General features: G+C 46.9%; 2 protein-coding genes across 2 annotated transcripts; both read left to right on the top strand.

Annotated features, from left to right (window-relative positions):
• Positions 1–12,732: 12,732 nt before the first annotated feature.
• Positions 12,733–14,403, top strand: LOC140470918 (histone H2B 1/2-like). The gene has a single exon (XM_072566855.1). The coding sequence runs from the start codon at positions 12,776–12,778 to the stop codon at positions 13,154–13,156; it is 381 nt and encodes a 126-aa protein (XP_072422956.1). The 5' UTR covers positions 12,733–12,775; the 3' UTR covers positions 13,157–14,403.
• Positions 14,404–18,867: 4,464 nt separating this feature from the next.
• On the top strand, positions 18,868–19,813 carry LOC140470999 (histone H3). The gene has a single exon (XM_072566908.1). It carries the CDS (start codon positions 19,066–19,068, stop codon positions 19,474–19,476), a length of 411 nt encoding a protein of 136 aa, XP_072423009.1. The 5' UTR covers positions 18,868–19,065; the 3' UTR covers positions 19,477–19,813.
• Positions 19,814–19,827: the final 14 nt, after the last annotated feature.

Raw genomic sequence — 19,827 nt, 5'->3', positions numbered from 1 at the left:
TTGCTGCTGCACAGATCGAGCTGTCTGAGCTGAGCGCTGACATTGTCGGTACTTTTAGACTGAAATCCTGAAATCAACAAATATATTCCCTTGAATTCCACCTTTGGGGTCTAGTGGGGCAGCCGGGGGATAACTGGAATTGAAAATGTTTTGGATTTGCACAAGAGAGACTCAGAAATTTCATAATATTCGCGGACACACAAACACAGTTACGTTCGACGAACCGGCCCGCCCTTTTCCTACAGTCTCTCTGAGACAATATTCACATCCATACAGTCACAGGCCAGTAATATTACCAAGTGGAAGTGTGGAAGGATAGAATTTCTCCTCCTTTGAGCCTTTGCTCCGGTGTCCCGGGAGTTAGTTGTAGTTTTGTTTTCTCCTCAGTGATTGTTAAACTCTCATCAACTCTCCTGGTTACATCCTGAATTATTTCCAGGCGGTTTGTCAAGCTGAGAACATGGAAGAGTGAGCACAGGAACAGGCCCTTCAAATCCATGCTGACTCCATCAGAACCTGACTATGGTTTGCTCAAATGCTTTACAATTAAATCTTTTATTTTGATTTTTCCCTGGAGACTGGCTGGTCTACAATTCCCAGTTGTATATCTATCTCCGTATTCCATTGAATTGCTCACATTATCCACCCTCCAATCTGTTGAAATGAATGCAGAGTCTGTAGAATCTTGGAACATGAGCACTAATACACCCACGATCCCTGAGGCCACTGTGTTAATTACTCTGGGGGGTAGATTATCAGAGTCTGGTATTTCTCAGCCTTCAGTCCTATCCATTGCCTTCACTCAATTTCCCAAATAATGCTGATTTGGTTCATTTTCTCCATCTCACTGAACTCTGTGTTCCCCAAAATTCCCACTGTGTTAATTATATCCTCTTTTGTGAACACAGAACAAGAGAAGATATTCAGTTGGAAAACCATTGTTGGTCCCCATTGTGGACTCCCCCCATTTTAATTCGAAGTGAACTCTATTTGTCTTCACCAACCTGTGTGTTTGCCTTTCTCTCTTTACATACTTATCATAACTTTCACTTTTTCATGGTTTCTACAACCTTACTCTTTTACTCCTTTGCTCTTCAGTAATCAATGCCTTTTTATCATTCTTTGTTGAGTGTTAATCTGTTCCCAGGCTTCACGTCTGTCAGGGATCTTTCCTTCACAATTTGGAGGCCTTTTCTTTGAATCAAAACTATCTCACATGGTCCTTGTAAACTATAGGTCTGTAATTTGTAAACACCTTCCAAACTCATGACGACCTCTGTCCGAAAAAGGATAAGGGAAACTGACATGGGGGAACACCACCTTCATATCAGACAAGTTCACCTCCAAGGCACTCACCATCCTGACTTGGAAATGTATTCCTTCTCCTTTACTGTCACTGGATCAAGAGCCTGGCTCTCCCGTCTAGGTGGGGGTCTATCATTACAGGACTCCATTCCTCACCAAGTTTCTGCCTGTGGCATGGCACACACCTCCTCCATCACCAAACTCTCACCAGCCAATGCCTGGATGAAGAATGCCTCATCTTCACCTTGATACCCTCCAACCATGCGGGATTAATGTGGATTTCACCATTTTCCCCATTTCCCCTCACCCCCAACTCATTCCAGATCCAACCTTCCAACTAGGCACCACCCTTTTCACCAGTCCAACCTATCCATACTCCTTCCCACCTATCCATTCCACCCTCCTCACCTACCGATCACCTTCACCCCAAATTCATCTACCTATCACATTCTCGGGTCCATTCCCATCCCCAACCCAATCACCTCACAATTAATCTTCCCCTCCTTGGGCCTCCCCCTTATTCCTGATGAAGAGCTTCTGCTCAAAACATTAATGTTCCTGCTCCTTAGATGCTGCCTGAATTGCTGTGCTTGACAGTTCCACACACTCTGACGTTAAAGTCAGTCAGCTGCTATAAACTGGTATTTGCATCCAGTCGCAGACTTGATATTACACACTGGGTTAGTGGTGCTGGAAGAGCACAGCAGTTCAGGCAGCATCCAACGAGCAGTGAAATCGACGTTTCGGGCAAAAGCCCTTCATCAGGAATAAAGGCACTGAGCCTGAAGCATGGAGAGATAAGCTAGAGGAGGGTGGGGGTGGGGAGAGAGTAGCATAGAGTACAATGGGTGAGTGGGGGAGGCGATGAAGGTGATAGGTCAAGGAGGAGAGGGTGGAGTGCATAGGTGGAAAAGAAGATAGGCAGGTCGGACAAGTCTGGACAAGTCAAGGAGACAGTGCTGAGCTGGAAGTTTGAAACTAGGATGAGGTGGGGGAAGGGGAAATGAGGAAGCTGTTGAAGTCCACATTGATGCCCTGGGGTTGAAGTGTTCCGAGGCGGAAGATGAGGCGTTCTTCCTCCAGGCGTCTGGTGGTGAGGGAGCGGCGGTGAAGGAGGCCCAGGACCTCCATGTCCTCGGCAGAGTGGGAGGGGGAGTTGAAATGTTGGGCCACGGGGCGGTTTGGTTGATTGGTGCGGGTGTCTCGGAGATGTTCCCTAAATCGCTCTGCTAGGAGGCGCCCAGTCTCCCCAATGTAGAGGAGACCACATTGGGAGCAACGAATACAATAAATGATATTAGTTGATGTGCAGGTAAAACTTTGATGGATGCGGAAGGCTCCTTTAGGGCCTTGGATAGAGGTGAGGGCGGAGGTGTGGGCACAGGTTTTACAGTTCCTGCGGTGGCAGGGGAAAGTGCCAGAATGGGAGGGTGGGTCGTAGGGGGATGTGGACCTGACCAGGTAGTCACGGAGGGAACGGTCTTTACGGAAGGCGGAAAGGGGTGGGGAGGGAAATATATCCCTGGTGGTGGGGTCTGTTTGGAGGTGGCGGAAATGTTGGCAGACGGTTTGGTTTATGCGAAGGTTTGTAAGGTGGAAGGTGAGCACCAGGGGGGCTCTGTCCTTTTTACGGTTGGAGGGGTGGGGTTTGAGGGCAGAGGTGCGGGATGTGGACGAGATGTGTTGGAGGGCATCTTGAAACACGTGGGAAGGGAAATTGCGGTCTCTAAAGAAGGAGGCCATCTGGTGTGTTCTATGGTGGAACTGGTCCTCCTGGGAGCAGATACGGCGGAGGTGGAGAAGTTTGGAATACGGGATGGCATTTTTGCAAGAGATAGGGTGGGAAGAGGTGTAATCCAGGGAGCTGTGGGAGTCGGTGGATATGTAAAAAATGTCAGTGTCAAGTCGGTCGTCATTAATGGAGATGGAGAGTTCCAGGAAGGGGAGTGAGGTGTCAGAGATGGTCCAGGTAAATTTAAGGTCAGGGTGGAATGTGTTGGTGAAGTTGATGAATTGTTCAACCTCCTCACGGGAGCACGATGTGGTGCCAATGCAGTCATCAATGTAGCGGAGGAAGAGGTGGGGAGTGGTGCCGGTGTAATAATGGAAGATCAACTGTTCTACATAGTCAACAAAGAGACAGGCATAGCTGGGGCCCATACGTGTGCCCATGGCTACGCCTCTGGTCTGGAGGAAGTGGGAGGATTCAAAGGTGAAATTGTTAAGGGTGAGGACCAGTTCGGCCAAACGAATGAGAGTGTCAGTGGAATGGTACTGTTGGGGATGTCTGGAGAGGAACAAACAGAGGGCTTGGAAGCCCTGGTCATGGCGGATGGAGGTGGAGAGGGATTGGATATCCATGGTGAAGATGAAGCGTTGGGGGCCGGGGAAACGGAAGTCTTGGAGGAGGTGGAGGGCGTGGGCGGTGTCTCGAACGTATGTTGGGAGTATCTGGACTAGGGGGGATAGGACAGTCTCGAGGTAGGTAGAGGTGAGTTCAGTGGGGCAGGAGCATGCTGAGACAATGGGTCGGCCAGGGTGGTCAGGCTTGTGGATCTTGGGAAGGAGGTAGAACCAGGCAGGGCGGGGTTCCTGGACTATGAGGTTGGAAGTTGTGGGTGGGAGATCTGAGGTGATGAGGTTCTGTATGGTCTGGGAGATGATGGTTTGGTGATGGGGGGTGGGGTCATGGTCGAGGGGGCAGTAGGAAGAGGTGTCCTCGAGTTGGCGTTTGGCTTCAGCGGTGTAGAGGTCAGTGCGCCAGACTACCACTGCGCCCCCTTTATCCGCTGGCTTAATGGTGAGGTTGGGATTAGAGCAGAGGGATTGGAGGGCTGCGCGTTGTGAGGGGGAGAGGTATTACACACCTCTAGTCCAGGTAGGGCTTTAGCCTGGCCTCCTGACCAGAGATTCAGAAACTACCACTCCGACACCAGACACCCTGCCACATTGGTGCTGGGTCCACTGCTTTTCATAATTTGTATAAATCATTTGGATGTGAACACAGAAGATATAGTTAGTTAGTTTGCAGATGACATCAAAATTGGAGTTGGAGTGGACAACGAAGAAGGTTACCTCAGAGTACAACGGGATCTTGTCCAGATGGGCCAATGGGCTGAGGACTGGCAGATGGAGTTGGATTGAGATAAATGTGAAATGCGACATTTGGAATGGCGTTTCAGGACAGGACCTATACACGTAAATGACATGGTCCTTGGGTGTGTTGTTGAGCAAAGAGACCTTGGAGTGCAGGGTCATAGTTTCTTGAAAGCCGAGTTGCAGGTCGATAGAACAGTGAATGAGGCATTTCGTACGTTTTCCTTTGTTGGTAAGGACTTTGATTTGCAGAAGTTGGGAATTCATGCTGCGGCTGTAAGGGACATTGGTTAGGTCACTTTGGGAATAGTGTGTGCAATTCCGGTCTCCCTCCTGTCAAAGGATGTTGTGAAACTTGAAAGGGTTCAGAAAAGACTCGCAAGGATGTTGCCATGGTTGGAGGAGTGGAGCTACAGGGAGGGGCTGGGATTGTTTTCCCTGGAGCGTTGGAGGCTGAGGGGTGGACCGTATTGAGCTTTTATAAAATCATGAGGGACATGGATAGAATAGACAGGCAATGTCTTTTTCCCTGGGGTGGGGGAGTCCAGAACTAGAGTACATAGATTTAGGGGGAGAGGGGTGAAGTTTAAAAGGGACCTAAACAGTAACTTTTTACGCAGAGGGTGGTTGTATGTAAGGAATGAGCTGACAGAGGAAGTGGTGGAGGCTAGTACAATTCCAACATTTAAAAGGCATCAGGATGGCTGTGTGAATAGGAAGGGTTTTATAGGGGAATGGGGAAAGTGCTGGCAAATGGGACTGCATTAGGTGATGATATCTGCTGGGCACGGCCGAGTTGGACCGAAGGGTCTGTTTCCCTGCTGTCCGTCTCTCTGACTCTTTGAGCTGCATTTGTGAAAATGTCCCATTTATTCTCACTCGCTGCATAACACTTTCGACAAAGCGTTAATACTCATGGGAAGGTGTTCGGCAGGAATTTAATACGCAGACATGATGTTATCGAATGGTAGTCCACATTAGATGGGTCGAATGGCCGTCAGGTTGTCCGCTTCCTGTTCGGATTGCGATGAAGCCGGGGGGAGGAGTTATTAACATGACCGGGGAAGGAGCTCCATTGGAGCTTCATAAAGGGACAGTGTCCCACCTTTAAACGTTCTCTGCCCTTTCCCCCCATAGCCACAGGAACTGGGAGAAAAGGGAATTGGGGAAATGACCAATTGATGTTTGTTTCTGGGAGCCAGTGGGGGAGAGCGGCGCATGCGCGAGGTTGGCACTTCACCCAAAGGCGATTGTTCCTGCGGAGAGGAGCGCATGCGTGAGGCCCTGCCCCCGCGCGGCCATTGAGGAGCATTGACTCAGTGAGTGGAAGGGGTTTGTTTGGAACAGACCGCAATGGGGAGCTCGGAGCTCAGGGAAGGGAGGGAACAGTAGGGGGGCTCCTTCCAGCAGGACATCGGGATGGGAGTCTGGGACACAGAGGGGGGGGCTCCCACACCCGGATTGATTCGGGGGGAGAGTTCAGGGAGAACCGGGAGCTGTTTGTGAGATGCCGAGCGGAGCAGGAACTGGTCCCGGAATTTGGAGTGAGGGGGATGGGGGGGATGGGGGAGGTCTTTCTCGGGATGGGGGGGGAAGGGGGAGGGGGAGGTCTTTCTCGGGATGGGGGGGAAGGGGGAGGTCTTTCTCGGGATGGGGGGGAAGGGGGAGGTCTTTCTCGGGATGGGGGGGGGAAGGGGGAGGTCTTTCTCGGGATGGGGGGGGGAGGGGGAGGTCTTTCTCGGGATGGGGGAGGGGGAGGGGGAGGTCTTTCTCGGGATGGGGGGGGAGGTCTTTCTCGGGATGGGGGGGAAGGGGGAGGTCTTTCTCGGGATGGGGGGGGAAGGGGGAGGTCTTTCTCGGGATGGGGGGGGAGGGGGAGGTCTTTCTCGGGATGGGGGGGAGGGGGAGGTCTTTCTCGGGATGGGGGGGGAAGGGGGAGGTCTTTCTCGGGATGGGGGGGGGAAGGGGGAGGTCTTTCTCGGGATGGGGGGGAGGGGGAGGTCTTTCTCGGGATGGGGGGGGAGGGGGAGGTCTTTCTCGGGATGGGGGGGAGGGGGAGGTCTTTCTCGGGATGGGGGGGAAGGGGGAGGTCTTTCTCGGGATGGGGGGGAAGGGGGAGGTCTTTCTCGGGATGGGGGGGAAGGGGGAGGTCTTTCTCGGGATGGGGGGGAAGGGGGAGGTCTTTCTCGGGCTGGGGGGGGTGGGGGGGAGGTCTTCCTCGGGATGGGGGGGGAAGGGGGAGGTCTTCCTCGGGATGGGGGGGGAAGGGGGAGGTCTTCCTCGGGATGGGGGGGGAAGGGGGAGGTCTTCCTCGGGATGGGGGGGGAAGGGGGAGGTCTTCCTCGGGATGGGGGGGGAAGGGGGAGGTCTTCCTCGGGATGGGGGGGGAAGGGGGAGGTCTTCCTCGGGATGGGGGGGGAAGGGGGAGGTCTTCCTCGGGATGGGGGGGGAAGGGGGAGGTCTTCCTCGGGATGGGGGGGGAAGGGGGAGGTCTTCCTCGGGATGGGGGGGGAAGGGGGAGGTCTTTCTCGGGATGGGGGGGGAAGGGGGAGGTCTTTCTCGGGATGGGGGGGAAGGGGGAGGTCGTTCTCGGGCTGGGGGGGGAAGAGGGAGGTCTTTCTCGGGCTGGTGGAGGGGGGCTGCTGGGGACATTCTTCTGGTTTGCAATCCTCTGAACACTGATGGCAATTCATTGTTTGGATTCAGTGTCAGGCTGTCTGTTGATATTGGGCAGTGAATAATGGATGGACAGACTATAATTTTGTGATAATCCCAGAAAGGACACGTACTAGACTCATAGTTTCGAGTGAAACATTAGAAATAGCGCCTCTTCTTCCCTTCAGTTAGTGTCTTGGCAACTTGATATTGATGTATGTCACCATTGCAGCTCCTTCAGGAATTCCCAGTCATGGAGGTGTCCTGATGTTAGTTTCTGGATCTCACCCAATCGTTAACAAATGGAAATAAAAGAAAAGGAGATGAGGAAACAACTCAGGGCAAAAGTGGAATCAATAACTGGTTTTGTTCGAATTGCTGAGTTTTAAAAATCCCGAATGATTATTAACTAAATGCCACACTGATCAGTTTGATCTTGCCGAACTTGTCTTAATGTTGGTTTACAGCTGAAAAATCTTCTGTCTCTCTCCAAGCAAATATTCCAAGGGTCAAGGCAACCGAATATTTCCTCAGTCCAAAGCTAAGTGTGATCAGCTGCTTCCAACAAACACCAGGTATGTTACTGCTGTCAGAGTGGAGAATTTCCTTTCCACAGTCTCAGATCAGATTGAAACAGACTTAGATTGAGTTCAGTTTCTAGAGACTTATCCAAACAAATAGTCAGACACAACCGTGGAATGACAAGTTTCTTTCTTCTCTCCATTCTCCATAGATGTCTTCCCACTTCTAATTAATATCATTCATAATGCATTAACATTCACACCGTGTTTGAAGTGTTATAGGCTGACTCCTTGTCTAAAGTACATAATTGGGGAGTAAATCAAGATTGTTTTTAATAAGGGCATTTTAAGTTTCTCAAACCAGAAAGATAATGACATCACACTGTTACATCATTTCAACAGCCAAATATGACAATTAGTGAATCATTACTGAGCACACACACATACACAAAAGAACTGACTGATTCAGATTGAGTCCCAGAGACACTCGACATATCAAAACACAGGGTACAAAGACTAATAACAGTGTACATCCATCTCCGTTGTAGGAAACAGATGTGAATGCATACAAAATGTTTTTCAAAAACAAGCACCTAATCCCATTCAGCCAGCATTCCATTTCAATAAGTGTGTCATGGCAGCAGAGGAGCTGCCAACCCCTCCTTTATCTCAACAGAATTCTCACCTTGTTCACCTTGCAGGCAGAGAAACCATGTTTTCCCACTACCCAGCAATAAGTTTCTTTTTTTAAAAAAGCTTTGTGTAACTTTGTTCCCAAATTCCCTTCATTCTTGTACAGAGTCCCACTTGCCCCACCCAATGAAATATTACAAAAAGGAAGAAGATAGAATGTCATTTCCTCAAATTAACCATACAATCAAATAATCACCCTTTATTCTGATGAAGAAAGATCAATTTAGCCAAATCTTATAATTTGTAAATTCTCTTTACACAGAACATTGAATATTACAGCCCATTCCAGGCCCTTCACCCTTGATGTTGCACTGACCTGTGAAACCAACCTGAAGCCTATCTAACCTACACTATTCCATTATCATCGATATATTTATCCAATGACCATTTAAATGCCTTCACAGTTGGCAAGTCTACTACTGTTGGAGGAAGGTCATTCCATGCTCTTACTACTCTCTGAGTATAGAACCTACCTCTGACATCTCTCCCATATCTATCACCCCACAATTTAAAGCTAATTTAATTCACATTCAGGCATATCCCCTCGAGCTTGCCATCACCATCTGAGGAAAAAGGTTCTCACTGTCCACCCTAACAAATCCTCTGATCATCTTGTATGTCTCTCTTAAGTCACCTCTTATGAAGGCAATGTCCTGGTAAATCTCCTCTGTGCACTTTGCAATGTTTCCACATCCTTCGTATAATGTGGTTACCCCAAATGTAGGCAATACTCCAAGTGTGGCCACACCAGAGTTTTGTACAGCTGCTAAATTTACCTGGATGGTTTAAATCTTCCCCACTGTATGACAGAAAGCACAAGTCCTTTTGCTATTGACATTCCCCCCAAAGAGCATCATAAGAGTACTGCTAATAACTTGCACCGTCACACTACTCAACAGGGTTTTATAATATACAGAATAGAACAATGAAGTGAACTAGCCAGTTCTTTTTCCTGTCGAAGGAACCCTTTGGTCAGTCAGCTGCAATTCAGTTTATTTGTTTATTGCCCTTTCTCTCAGACATTAACATCAGAATGTAAGACCTATCCATTTCTCAGCATTATTCACAAAATTATGTCACTATTCTCTGAGAAAAGCTGATGGCATCCTGAAGACCAGCCCCTGATATCATTCCTCCCAGTTAGACTGTGCACTGAAAGAGTGAGAAAACTCTTCACTTTTCCATGACACAATCCATTCCACAAAACAAATGAACTGAGCAGAACTGACAGGCAGAGATTGATAACTAACTTCACAGATTCACAAAGCAGAAGCTGGCATGTACAGATTGATGACTATACTGACACATTCACAGGGCAGAAGTGTACAAAAGAAGATCGATGATTGTAGTTTCATGCTCACATTGCAGAAACATGTATATATAGATTGTTGAGTACAATTTCTACCACATAGTACAAACCGAAAAGGAGAAATTAGTAACTATATTTACATACTTACATAACAGAACTGGCAGGGACAAATTACGAAGCACATTCACATACTTACAACACAGAAGTTAATAGAGAAAGATTGATAAATGCATTCACACATTCACATAGTGGATACTGACAGTTACAGATGAATAACTGTAACTGCACATTCAGATACACAGAGCTGAGACTGACAGGAACAGATTGGTAAACAGACTGAGAGGGGATCTGATTGAGACATATAAGATTATTAAAGGGTTGGAGACTCTGGAGGCAGGAAACATGTTTCCGCGGATGGGTGAGTGCCGAACCAGAGGACACAGCTTACAAATACAGGGTAGACCATTTAGGACAGAGATGAGGAGAAACGTCTTCACCCAGAGAGTGGTGGCTGTGTGGAATGCTCTGCCCCAGAGGGCAGTGGAGGCTCAGTCTCTGGATTCGTTTAAGAAAGAGTTGGATAGAGCTCTCAAGGATTGTGGAATCAAGGGTTATGGAGATAAGGCAGGAACAGGATACTGATTAAGGATGATCAGCCATGATCATATTGAATGGTGGTGCAGGCTCAAAGGGCAGAATGGCCTACTCCTGCACCTATTGTCTATTGTAAATATACTCAGTGTTCACATGGTAGTTACTGACAGAGAAAGTTTGATAACAAATGTATCATGTTGACACAGCAGAACCTGACAGGAACAGATTAATAACCATAATACTCCTAGTGTCACATTGCATGAATAACTCACCTCACATTTTCACCGAGCAGTACAGATCGATAACTATACTCACATTGACAAGCAGAAACTGACAGGTATACAATGACAACTATCCTCACACATTTGGTGTTAGAAACTGAAGATAACTACGCTCATATTCACATGGCAGAAACAGTTACAGCTTGATAACTACAGTCACCCATTCACATTGCAGTAACTGACAGGGACAGATTGATATGACAGAAACCGACACAGGTACAGATTGATAACTAAAATCACATATGGATGTATCACAAACCTGAGAGGTAGAGAATGATAATGGCAGTGTAATTGATATTGCAGACACTGATTGATAACTACACACACATATTCACACAGAAACTGACAAGTACAGGTTTGATATCCACAGTGACACATTCATATTGCAGTAACTGACAGGGATCCTCCCTATGAAATATTACAAAAAAGAAAGAAAACAGAATGTCATTTTTTGAAATGATCAACACAAGTTTTCTACTACATCCCGAGTTATACTTGATGGTGTTTCAGAGATTTAGTCACCTTTATGTTTTTTTTTTAAACACCTCTAGGACCTTCTTTTCTCTCATGCATACTGTTTTGAAGACATCAATATTTATTTCCCCAAGTTCCCTAGCCTCCACCGTTACAGAATGATAACTAAGTTCATATATTCAAATAGGAGAAATACACACATTCACAAACCCAAAACTGACAAGTTCAGATTAATAACTACACACTCAGATTTACAGACCAGAAACTGACGGGCACAGCACGATACCTGCTTTGATGTATTCACAGAGTAGAGTCTGATCGGTACATACGCATGACACAACTCTGACATTCACCTTGTGGAAACTGACAGGTATAGATTAATCACTACACAAAGCAGAAACTAACAGGAAAAAATTGATAACTACACTCGCATAAGAGAAACTGACCGGTACAGGTCCACTCCCCCATATTGATATAGCAAACAGAGATTAATTGGCACAGATTAATAACTGCAGTCATGCATCAGTTGGGAAAACACACACATTTGCATTGTGAAAACTGACATGTCCATGTTGATAACTATATTTGGATGCTCACATAGCAAAGACAGATTGATAACTGCACTGTATTCACAAAGCAGAATCTGACAGGAAGAAATTAATAATTTTATTTTGATTTGGACAAAGCTGGAACTGACAGATTTATAAATTGATAACCTCATTCACATATTCACAAGAGAGATACTGACGAGGAATGATTGATAAATACACTCATATATTCACCAAGCAGAAACTGACTGGTAATTGACTGTTAGCAATACTCGCTCTAATAACTGAAACTGCCAGATATTGGTTGATATGTGCACTATCATTCACATCGCAAACTCTCACACGAAAGGATGTATTACTTTCTCAGATATACAGAAGAGACACTGACAGGGACAGATTGGTAATTAGACTCCTCTTGTCAATAACAGAAAATCACAGGAACAAATCAATAATAACAGTCCCACTTTCACGTAACATTAACTCACAGATACAGTTTGTTAGCTCCACTCAATTTCACACAGCAGAATCTGAGAGGTGCAGATTGGTAACTGCCTCTCATATTGACTTGATAGAAACTGGTAGAGATGGATTCAAACGTGTGCTCACAAATTCACATTGCAAAAACTAACTGGTATATGCAGAGAAAATTTTCTGGCAAGTACAATTTGATAAAGACACTCAACATTTAATAGAGTTTCACATGTATCTGACAGGTACAGAGTGATAAATGTATTTACACATTCTCAAAGCCAAACACTGCCAGTTACAGATTGATAACAACACCCTCTCTCACGTAGCAGAAACTGGCAGGGAAATTTGATAACCATACACTCACTTATTCACTTTGCAGAGACTGACAGGAATATTTGCTTCCAATATTCTCCTATTCACTCAGCGGGTTAGCACTGCTGCCTCACAGCGCCAGAGACCTGGGTTCAATTCCCGCCTCAGGCAACTGACTGTGTGGAGTTTGCACATTCTCCCCGTGTCTGCGTGGGTTTCCTCCGGGTGCTCCGGTTTCCTCCCACAGTCACAAAGATGTGCAGGTTAGGTGAATTGGCCATGCTAAATTGCCTGTAGTGTTAGGTAAGGGGTAGGGGTAGGGGTAGGCGTAGGGGTGGGGGTGGGTTGCGCTTCGGTGGGGCGGTGTGGACTTGTTGGGCCGAAGGGCCTGTTTCCACACTGTAAGTAATCTAATCTAATCTAATCCCTCATTAGCATAATAGAGGTGTTCAGTGCAGAAAAGGCGAGCTCGGAGCCCCCTTTCCCCTTACACTGTGTGTGAAAGTGAGCGGCAGGATGGGTGATGAGAAGAAACCACAGCCAGTCCCCAAAAAGGGCGCTAAGAAAATGGTCAAGAAGTCGGCAGGGAAGGGGATCAAGAAGAGGAGGCGGCCGAGGAAAGAAGCTTACTCCATCTACATCTACAAAGTGATGAAGCAGGTTCACCCCGACACCGGCATCTCCTCCAAGGCCATGAACATCATGAACTCGTTCGTCAAAGATATTTTCGAGCGGATCGCGGGGGAAGCTTCCCGCCTGGCCCATTACAACAAGCGCAGTACCATCAGCTCCCGGGAGATCCAGACCGCCGTGAGGCTGCTGCTGCCCGGGGAGCTGGCCAAGCACGCCGTGTCGGAGGGGACAAAGGCGGTGACCAAGTACACCAGCTCCAAGTGAAGGACAGCATTGGAGTGACAACAAAAACCCAACGGCTCTTTTAAGGGCCACCTTCCACCTTCCCTGAAACAGCTGGACCAGTATAGTTCTGGGGATGGAACGGTTAATGTCTCCACGGGATTTGGGTTTGATGAATATTGTGTCAATGAATGAGTGCCCGCCGACCCTATGCGCGCCTTATTCTCCGATATATTCCTGTATATCCTGTAATCCCTGCCCGGGGAGGGAGATCATGTTAAAAGCCACAGACATTTCTCAGCTGCTTCCGCGTTACTCGATCAGTTCAGGAACAAACGGTCCCTGTGGGGTATGAACCCCGAGTTTCACTCCCGGGAAACCAAACCACCCACCGACAAACAAAGAAAATGTTTCCCCCCCCGGTCCGTCCCATTTGACTTGGTTTGTATTTCCAAATCTCCATGTGAGTATTGTCCGGATGCAGAATGTTATAAATGCTGCCGGTGAGAGCCTTTTAAAATGGTCTGCAATAACACCAGAACAGCAGCAAGACTGGCATCGTAAATGGGGAGCTTTTACTGAGCCCTGATCGAGTCCAATAGGGAGGGCAACTTGAACATATTCTCCAAAGGCGGTGTTCACTGTTAACGCGCCCACGCCGGAGAACGTTATCTGATGTTTGATCAATATAACCGGGTGCTGTTGAAATGGGAAATCAAGGATTCGTTGCACATTGCAGTGTTTGGCGCCTTTTCTGTTTCCGCTGAGCTTCAAGTTCAGAAAATCCCATTCAAGATCAGAAATGGGCAGATTGAAGTGGGCTCGGGAATGAGGGAAAGGGAGACTGTGTAAAGTCTACATTTTTAAAGGAGAATGAACTCGAGTATTGGTGCATTCTTCTATGTTCAAGTCTCACCTTTCCATGACATATTGGCGGGCTTTTCAAATTGGAAAGAAAGGGGTTGATGTTGTGGGGCCGGGAGCTTCCGCCTTCCTCACCGTGTCCTCTCCGGTTGGGGAATGGAGCAAGCTCCCAGTTTGGGAATTGAAACAACGTTTAGGGGGATGTTGGAGAGGTTTGTAAAAGGATGTGTGACCTTTAGGGGAAAAGAGAACTTTCTGAAGGGAGTTGGGCAGGAGATGCTGGGAAAATGTCACTGATTAACATTTTATTTTCAAATCTCCATGCGAGTATTGCCCGGATGCAAAATGCTCTAAATGTTACTGTCTGCTGTCAGTGACAAACTTTCAAAATGTAAGGGACACCGTTTAGAATATGAGGCTTTCAGTCGAAGAAAGAAATGTGGACCTTGCTGATCTTGTTATTATTTCACAGCGAGCCGTTGGTGATGGTTTATGAGCTGAGATGAAGACTTGATAACCATATGTTTTTTTTATATTAGATAAGGGAGTCTCTGGGTATGGTCAGCAAGCAGGAACATGTGATTCAAACCATAACTGGAGCAATTTGTGATCATTTCTTATGACAGAATACACAGAGACAGATGAAAATACCACAAATGTCTGACTTATGTGATGGTTTTCTGCTCTGAGATCTTCAACATGACAGAAACCTGAACAAAATAATAACTGTCTGTTCAAAAAGACATATGGTTATTGAGCCTTTACCTCAGCTGATCAACCAGCACTAACGGCTGGCTGTGAAATATAACAAGATCAACAAGTTTCACATTGTTTTCTTCAACAGAAAGCTTCATATTCTAAACGCTGTCCCTTACTCTGGATCCATTGTTAATGATTTGGAGCTGCTGCTGTTGGGCTGGAATGTACAAAGTTAAAAAAATCCCACAACACCAGGTCATAGTCCAACAAGTTTAATTGGAAGCACGAGCTTTCGGAGCGCTGCTCCTTCATCAGGTGGTTGTGGAGAAAACAATTGGTAGGCACAGAATTTATAGCAAAAGTTTACAGTATGATGTAACTGAAATTATACATTGAATAATACCTTGATTGTTTGTTAAGTCTCTCATCTGTTAGAATGACCATGACAGTTTCACCTCTTTCAGATGTAAATCACAAAATATGTTTTTAAAAGTTATATTCTCTGGGTAACTGGTGTCAGGCCAGATAAGATGATGAAGGTGTTCGCCCCCTGTGTTCTGTTGTCTGTGTTGGAAGGTTTGGACTAATTCTAATCCAAAAACTGAGTTAACAAAGTCTTACATGGATTCATGCAGTTTTTGAGCAAAGTTCAAATTCGCCTCACAAACACATATGCACATATGGGTTTTGTGTTGTTGGAGAGTGTGTGGTGGGGTGTGTTGTGGGTGTCTGTGAAACAGAGTGTGAGTGTAAAGGTGTCCAAGTCTGTGTGAGGGTGTACGTGTGAGTTTGGGAGAGTGTGTGACTGTGTGTGTAAAGGGGTGTGTGTTGGAGTGTTACATCACACTAAACAGTGTAACAACAGCAGTGACAGTGCAGAAGGTGGCATTTGGGAAAGATCGGACAAGCTAGGGCTTTTTTCCTTTAGATGGTCGGAAACTGTGAGAAACCTTGTCGAGGAGTATAAGATCATGAGAGGCACGGATAGGGTGAATGCACTCAGCCATTTTCCCAGGGTTGGGGAATCGACGACTAGAGGGCATCATTTTATGGTAAGAGGGGAGAGAATAAAAGGCAACCTGAGGGGCAACATTTTACACAGTCAGTAGTACACATGTGGAATGAGCTGCCAGTGGAAGTGATTGTATTGGGTACATTAATAACAGTGAAAAGGCATTTGGACACATATGTGGATAGGAAATGTTGAGAAGGATATGGGTCAAGTGCAGGGAAATGGGGTTAGTGTGGATGGACATTTTGGTCAGTGTGGACCAGTTTGGTCCAAAGGGCCTGTCTCCATACTGCAGGACTCCATGTCTGTATAACGGCTGCACTCTATAATATTGATAGTGACTGCTCTTCCCTATAAAGCAGAAAAGAAACATTATTTTCTTTTTATTTCTTCAGATAAACAAAAGACCTCAGTCAACTGACTGTGTGTGTTCCTGCCAATTGTTAGTGTTTTCTCTCTCAGTCCAAAGACGTACAAGTTTAGTGAGTTGGCAATTGTCCATTGTGTTCAGGCATTAATAGGTGAGGTGCGTAAGTCATGGGAAAATGCAGGGTTACAGGGATAGAGCAATGGGATCAGTCTGGGTGAAATGGTCTTCAGAGGGTCGGTGTGGATTTGTTGGTTAAAATGTCTGTTCCACAATGTAAGGATTTTATGACATAGGAAGAGTTTGGAGGGATATTGAACAAAGAACAAAGAAAATTAACAGCCCAGGAACAGGCCCATCAGCCCTCCAAGACTGAGATGATCCAAATGTACTGTCTAAACCTGTCGGCCAATTCCTATGTGTCTGTAACCCTCTGCTCCCCACCTACCTGTGCGGTACGGTGGCACAGTGGTTAGCACTGCTGCCTCATAGCGCCAGAGACCCGGGTTCAATTCCCACCTCAGGCGACTGACTGTGTGGAGTTTGCACGTTCTCCCCGTGTCTGCGTGGCTTTCCTCCGGGTGCTCCGGTTTCCTCCCACAGTCCAAAGATGTGCAGGTCAGGTGAATTGGCCACGCTAAATTGCCCGTAATGTTAGGTAAGGGGTAGATGCGCTTCGGCGGGGCTGTGTGGACTTGTTGGGCCGAACGGCCTGTTTCCACACTGTAATTAATCTAATGTAATCTACTCGTGCATCTGTCCAGACACCTCTTAAATGAATCTACCGTGCCTGCCCCTTCCAGCTCTGCTGGCAACACATTCCAAATGACCACCACCCTCTGTGTGAAGTCCTTGCCACGTGTATCCCCCTTAAACATTCCACCTCTCACTTTGAAAGCATGACCTGTCATTATTGAATCCTTCACCCTGGGAAAAAGCCTGTCTCTATCCACCCTGTCGACACCCTTCATGATTTTGTAAACCTCAATCAGGTCCCCTCTCAATCTCCTTTTCTCCAGTGAAAATAAACCTAAACTACTCAATCTCTCTTCATGCCTCGCACCTTCCATACCAGGCAACATTCTCGTAAACCTTCTCTGCACCCTCTCCAAAGCGTCCACATCCTTTTGGTAATGTGGCGCCCAGAACTGTACACAGTATTTTAAATGTGGCCGAACCAATATCTTGTACAATTTTAAAGTGACTTGCCAGCTCTTATACTCAATACCCTGTCCGATAAATGCAAGCATAGTATATGCCTTCTTGACCACTCTATCCACCTGTGCAGCAACCTTCAGGGTACAATGGACCTGCACTCCCAGATCTCTCTGCCCATCAACTTTTCCCAAGGCTCTTCCATTCATTGTGTAATTCGCTCCAGAATTAGACTTAACTCAATGCATCACCTCACATTTGTCTGGATTGAAAGCCATCTGCCACCTTTCCGCCCAACTCTCCAGTCTATGTATATCGTTCTGAATTCTAGGACAGTCCCTTATGCTTTCTCCCACTCCACCAATCTTTGTGTCATCTACAAACTTGCTGATCATACCAACGTGCCCTCTTCAAGATCATTTATGTATATTACAACCAACAGTGGCCCCAATACTGACCACTGTGGAACACCAGGTGCTGGCAGATGGGACGAGACGGGGTTGGGATATCTGGTCAGCACGGACAGGTTGGACCAAAGGGTCTGTTTCCATGCTGTACATATCTGTGACTCTATGTCAATGTATAAGGTATGCTGCATTTATAAATACAAACACAATGTCAACTCGCAGAAGTTGATGTTCATAGTTTACAGGTATGGAGGGTAGGAGGTCTGAGAGTGTCCAAAAGACTATCCGGTCACGTACACAATTGTAGATATGACCTGAAACAGATCCTTACATCAATGACTGACCCCTGTACAGTAAAACAAGAAGTTACACTTCAGAAGGTTTGAGTTACTGTCCAGTAACATACTGACAGATATGTGAAAACTGAAATAGAGTGAACAAAAGTGCTGGATATCCCAGGAACAGATGGGCACAAAATGCAGGAATATTTCCAAACCGTGTAAAGTTTGACCACTTCCACCAGTGTTTGATGGAGACAGAATAAACCCCGTCTTGAACTAACAGTAATTGACTGTTACACAGAGGACCAGAGCCTCAATGGACAGATGTTGTGTTAACACCAAATAAGGCCTCGACAGTTACAGAGTGACATGGATATAACATGCGAACAGATGTTGGTTAACAGACATTCACATTAAACTGAGAAATGTCAGAAGTCCCGACATGGAACTGCAATTCTCTTAAATGAAATTGGAAATTCTTGAGGCGGGGTGTTGGGTGGACGGGGTGAGGCCTTCATAAACAACTTCTCCCTTGTCTGTAGAGAGACAGCAGATTAAACCCCAGAGTCACTTCTCATTTATTTGTTCAAGTTACTAAAACGCCGAGGTGGATTGTTCACATTTAACTTCACTCCTTGCAAACAAAACATAAGCGCCCACATTCTTCAGTCCCACGGACAGATGCCTTTGAACATCTGCATTTTATTTTCATTTCCAAAGCGCGGGTTGAATGGATTTTTTTTCAGAATTGCAATAAAAAGCATTCCTCCAGCTGTCAGTGAGAGGATTTCAAAGTGAACCGAGATAACACCAAGACAGGTGTCGGACTGAAATGGGAATTGTGGTGCTTTTGCTGAATCTAATCTCCAGCAAGAAGGGAGGAAGACTTTAAAACAGAATCTAAAAACGGTGTTTCTCGTTCGTCCGTTGAGCGGTGGAATCGGCGGGCTTTTTGAAATTGTCCAAGTGAACCAATCAGCCTCCAATGCTTCTTTTCCTGCCTTTCCTGCACCTTCCGGAGCGGTTTCTCAGTGAGCTGAGGGACGGCTCTATATCCAATCCCAGCTCTAGGGCGGGCTCTCCATTCCCTTCAAAAGGCAGCACTGCAGCAGCCTCAGCATTGACTGCACCAGCCTGTGGGTGTGTGTTACAGAGAGTTGGAGAGAATGGCCCGAACCAAGCAAACAGCGCGCAAATCCACCGGAGGGAAAGCTCCCCGCAAGCAGCTGGCGACCAAAGCGGCCCGCAAGAGCGCTCCGGCCACGGGCGGAGTGAAGAAGCCTCATCGCTACAGGCCCGGCACGGTGGCTCTGCGGGAGATCCGCCGCTACCAGAAATCCACCGAGCTGCTGATCCGCAAACTGCCCTTCCAGCGGCTGGTGCGAGAGATCGCTCAGGACTTCAAGACCGACCTGCGCTTCCAGAGCTCGGCGGTGATGGCCCTGCAGGAGGCCAGCGAGGCTTACCTGGTGGGACTGTTTGAGGACACCAACCTGTGTGCCATCCACGCCAAGCGGGTCACCATCATGCCCAAAGACATCCAGCTGGCCCGCCGGATCCGGGGGGAGCGCGCCTAAAGGGAGCCCGGCCGGCCCTGTACATTCACCCCCCAAAACAGAGAGACACAACGGCTCTTTTCAGAGCCACAAAACCATCCAGAGAGAGCAGGGATTCACGGGGCTGATTGTTATCGTTACTCTATGGACAGGTAGAATATAGGGGCAGATTAGGGGGTGGGGGGCGTTGGCAAGAGGCAATACTCACTGGCAGCGGCAGTGAATTTACAACTCATCAGATCTTCAGTGGTGCAGGATTTATTATGGTATTATAAAAATACATTCTTTGCGCGATTATAAACATGATTCATGATCAATGATTAAATCCCGGGCTCTACACATTAAAAGGCAAAATTAATCGGCTAGCTGTCA

The sequence above is a fragment of the Chiloscyllium punctatum genome, chromosome 52 (genome assembly GCF_047496795.1).
Source record: "Chiloscyllium punctatum isolate Juve2018m chromosome 52, sChiPun1.3, whole genome shotgun sequence".
Classification (NCBI taxonomy): Eukaryota; Metazoa; Chordata; class Chondrichthyes; order Orectolobiformes; family Hemiscylliidae; genus Chiloscyllium; species Chiloscyllium punctatum.
The sequence above is the reverse complement of the archived record's forward strand: the minus strand, read 5'-3'. Positions and strand labels throughout refer to the sequence as shown.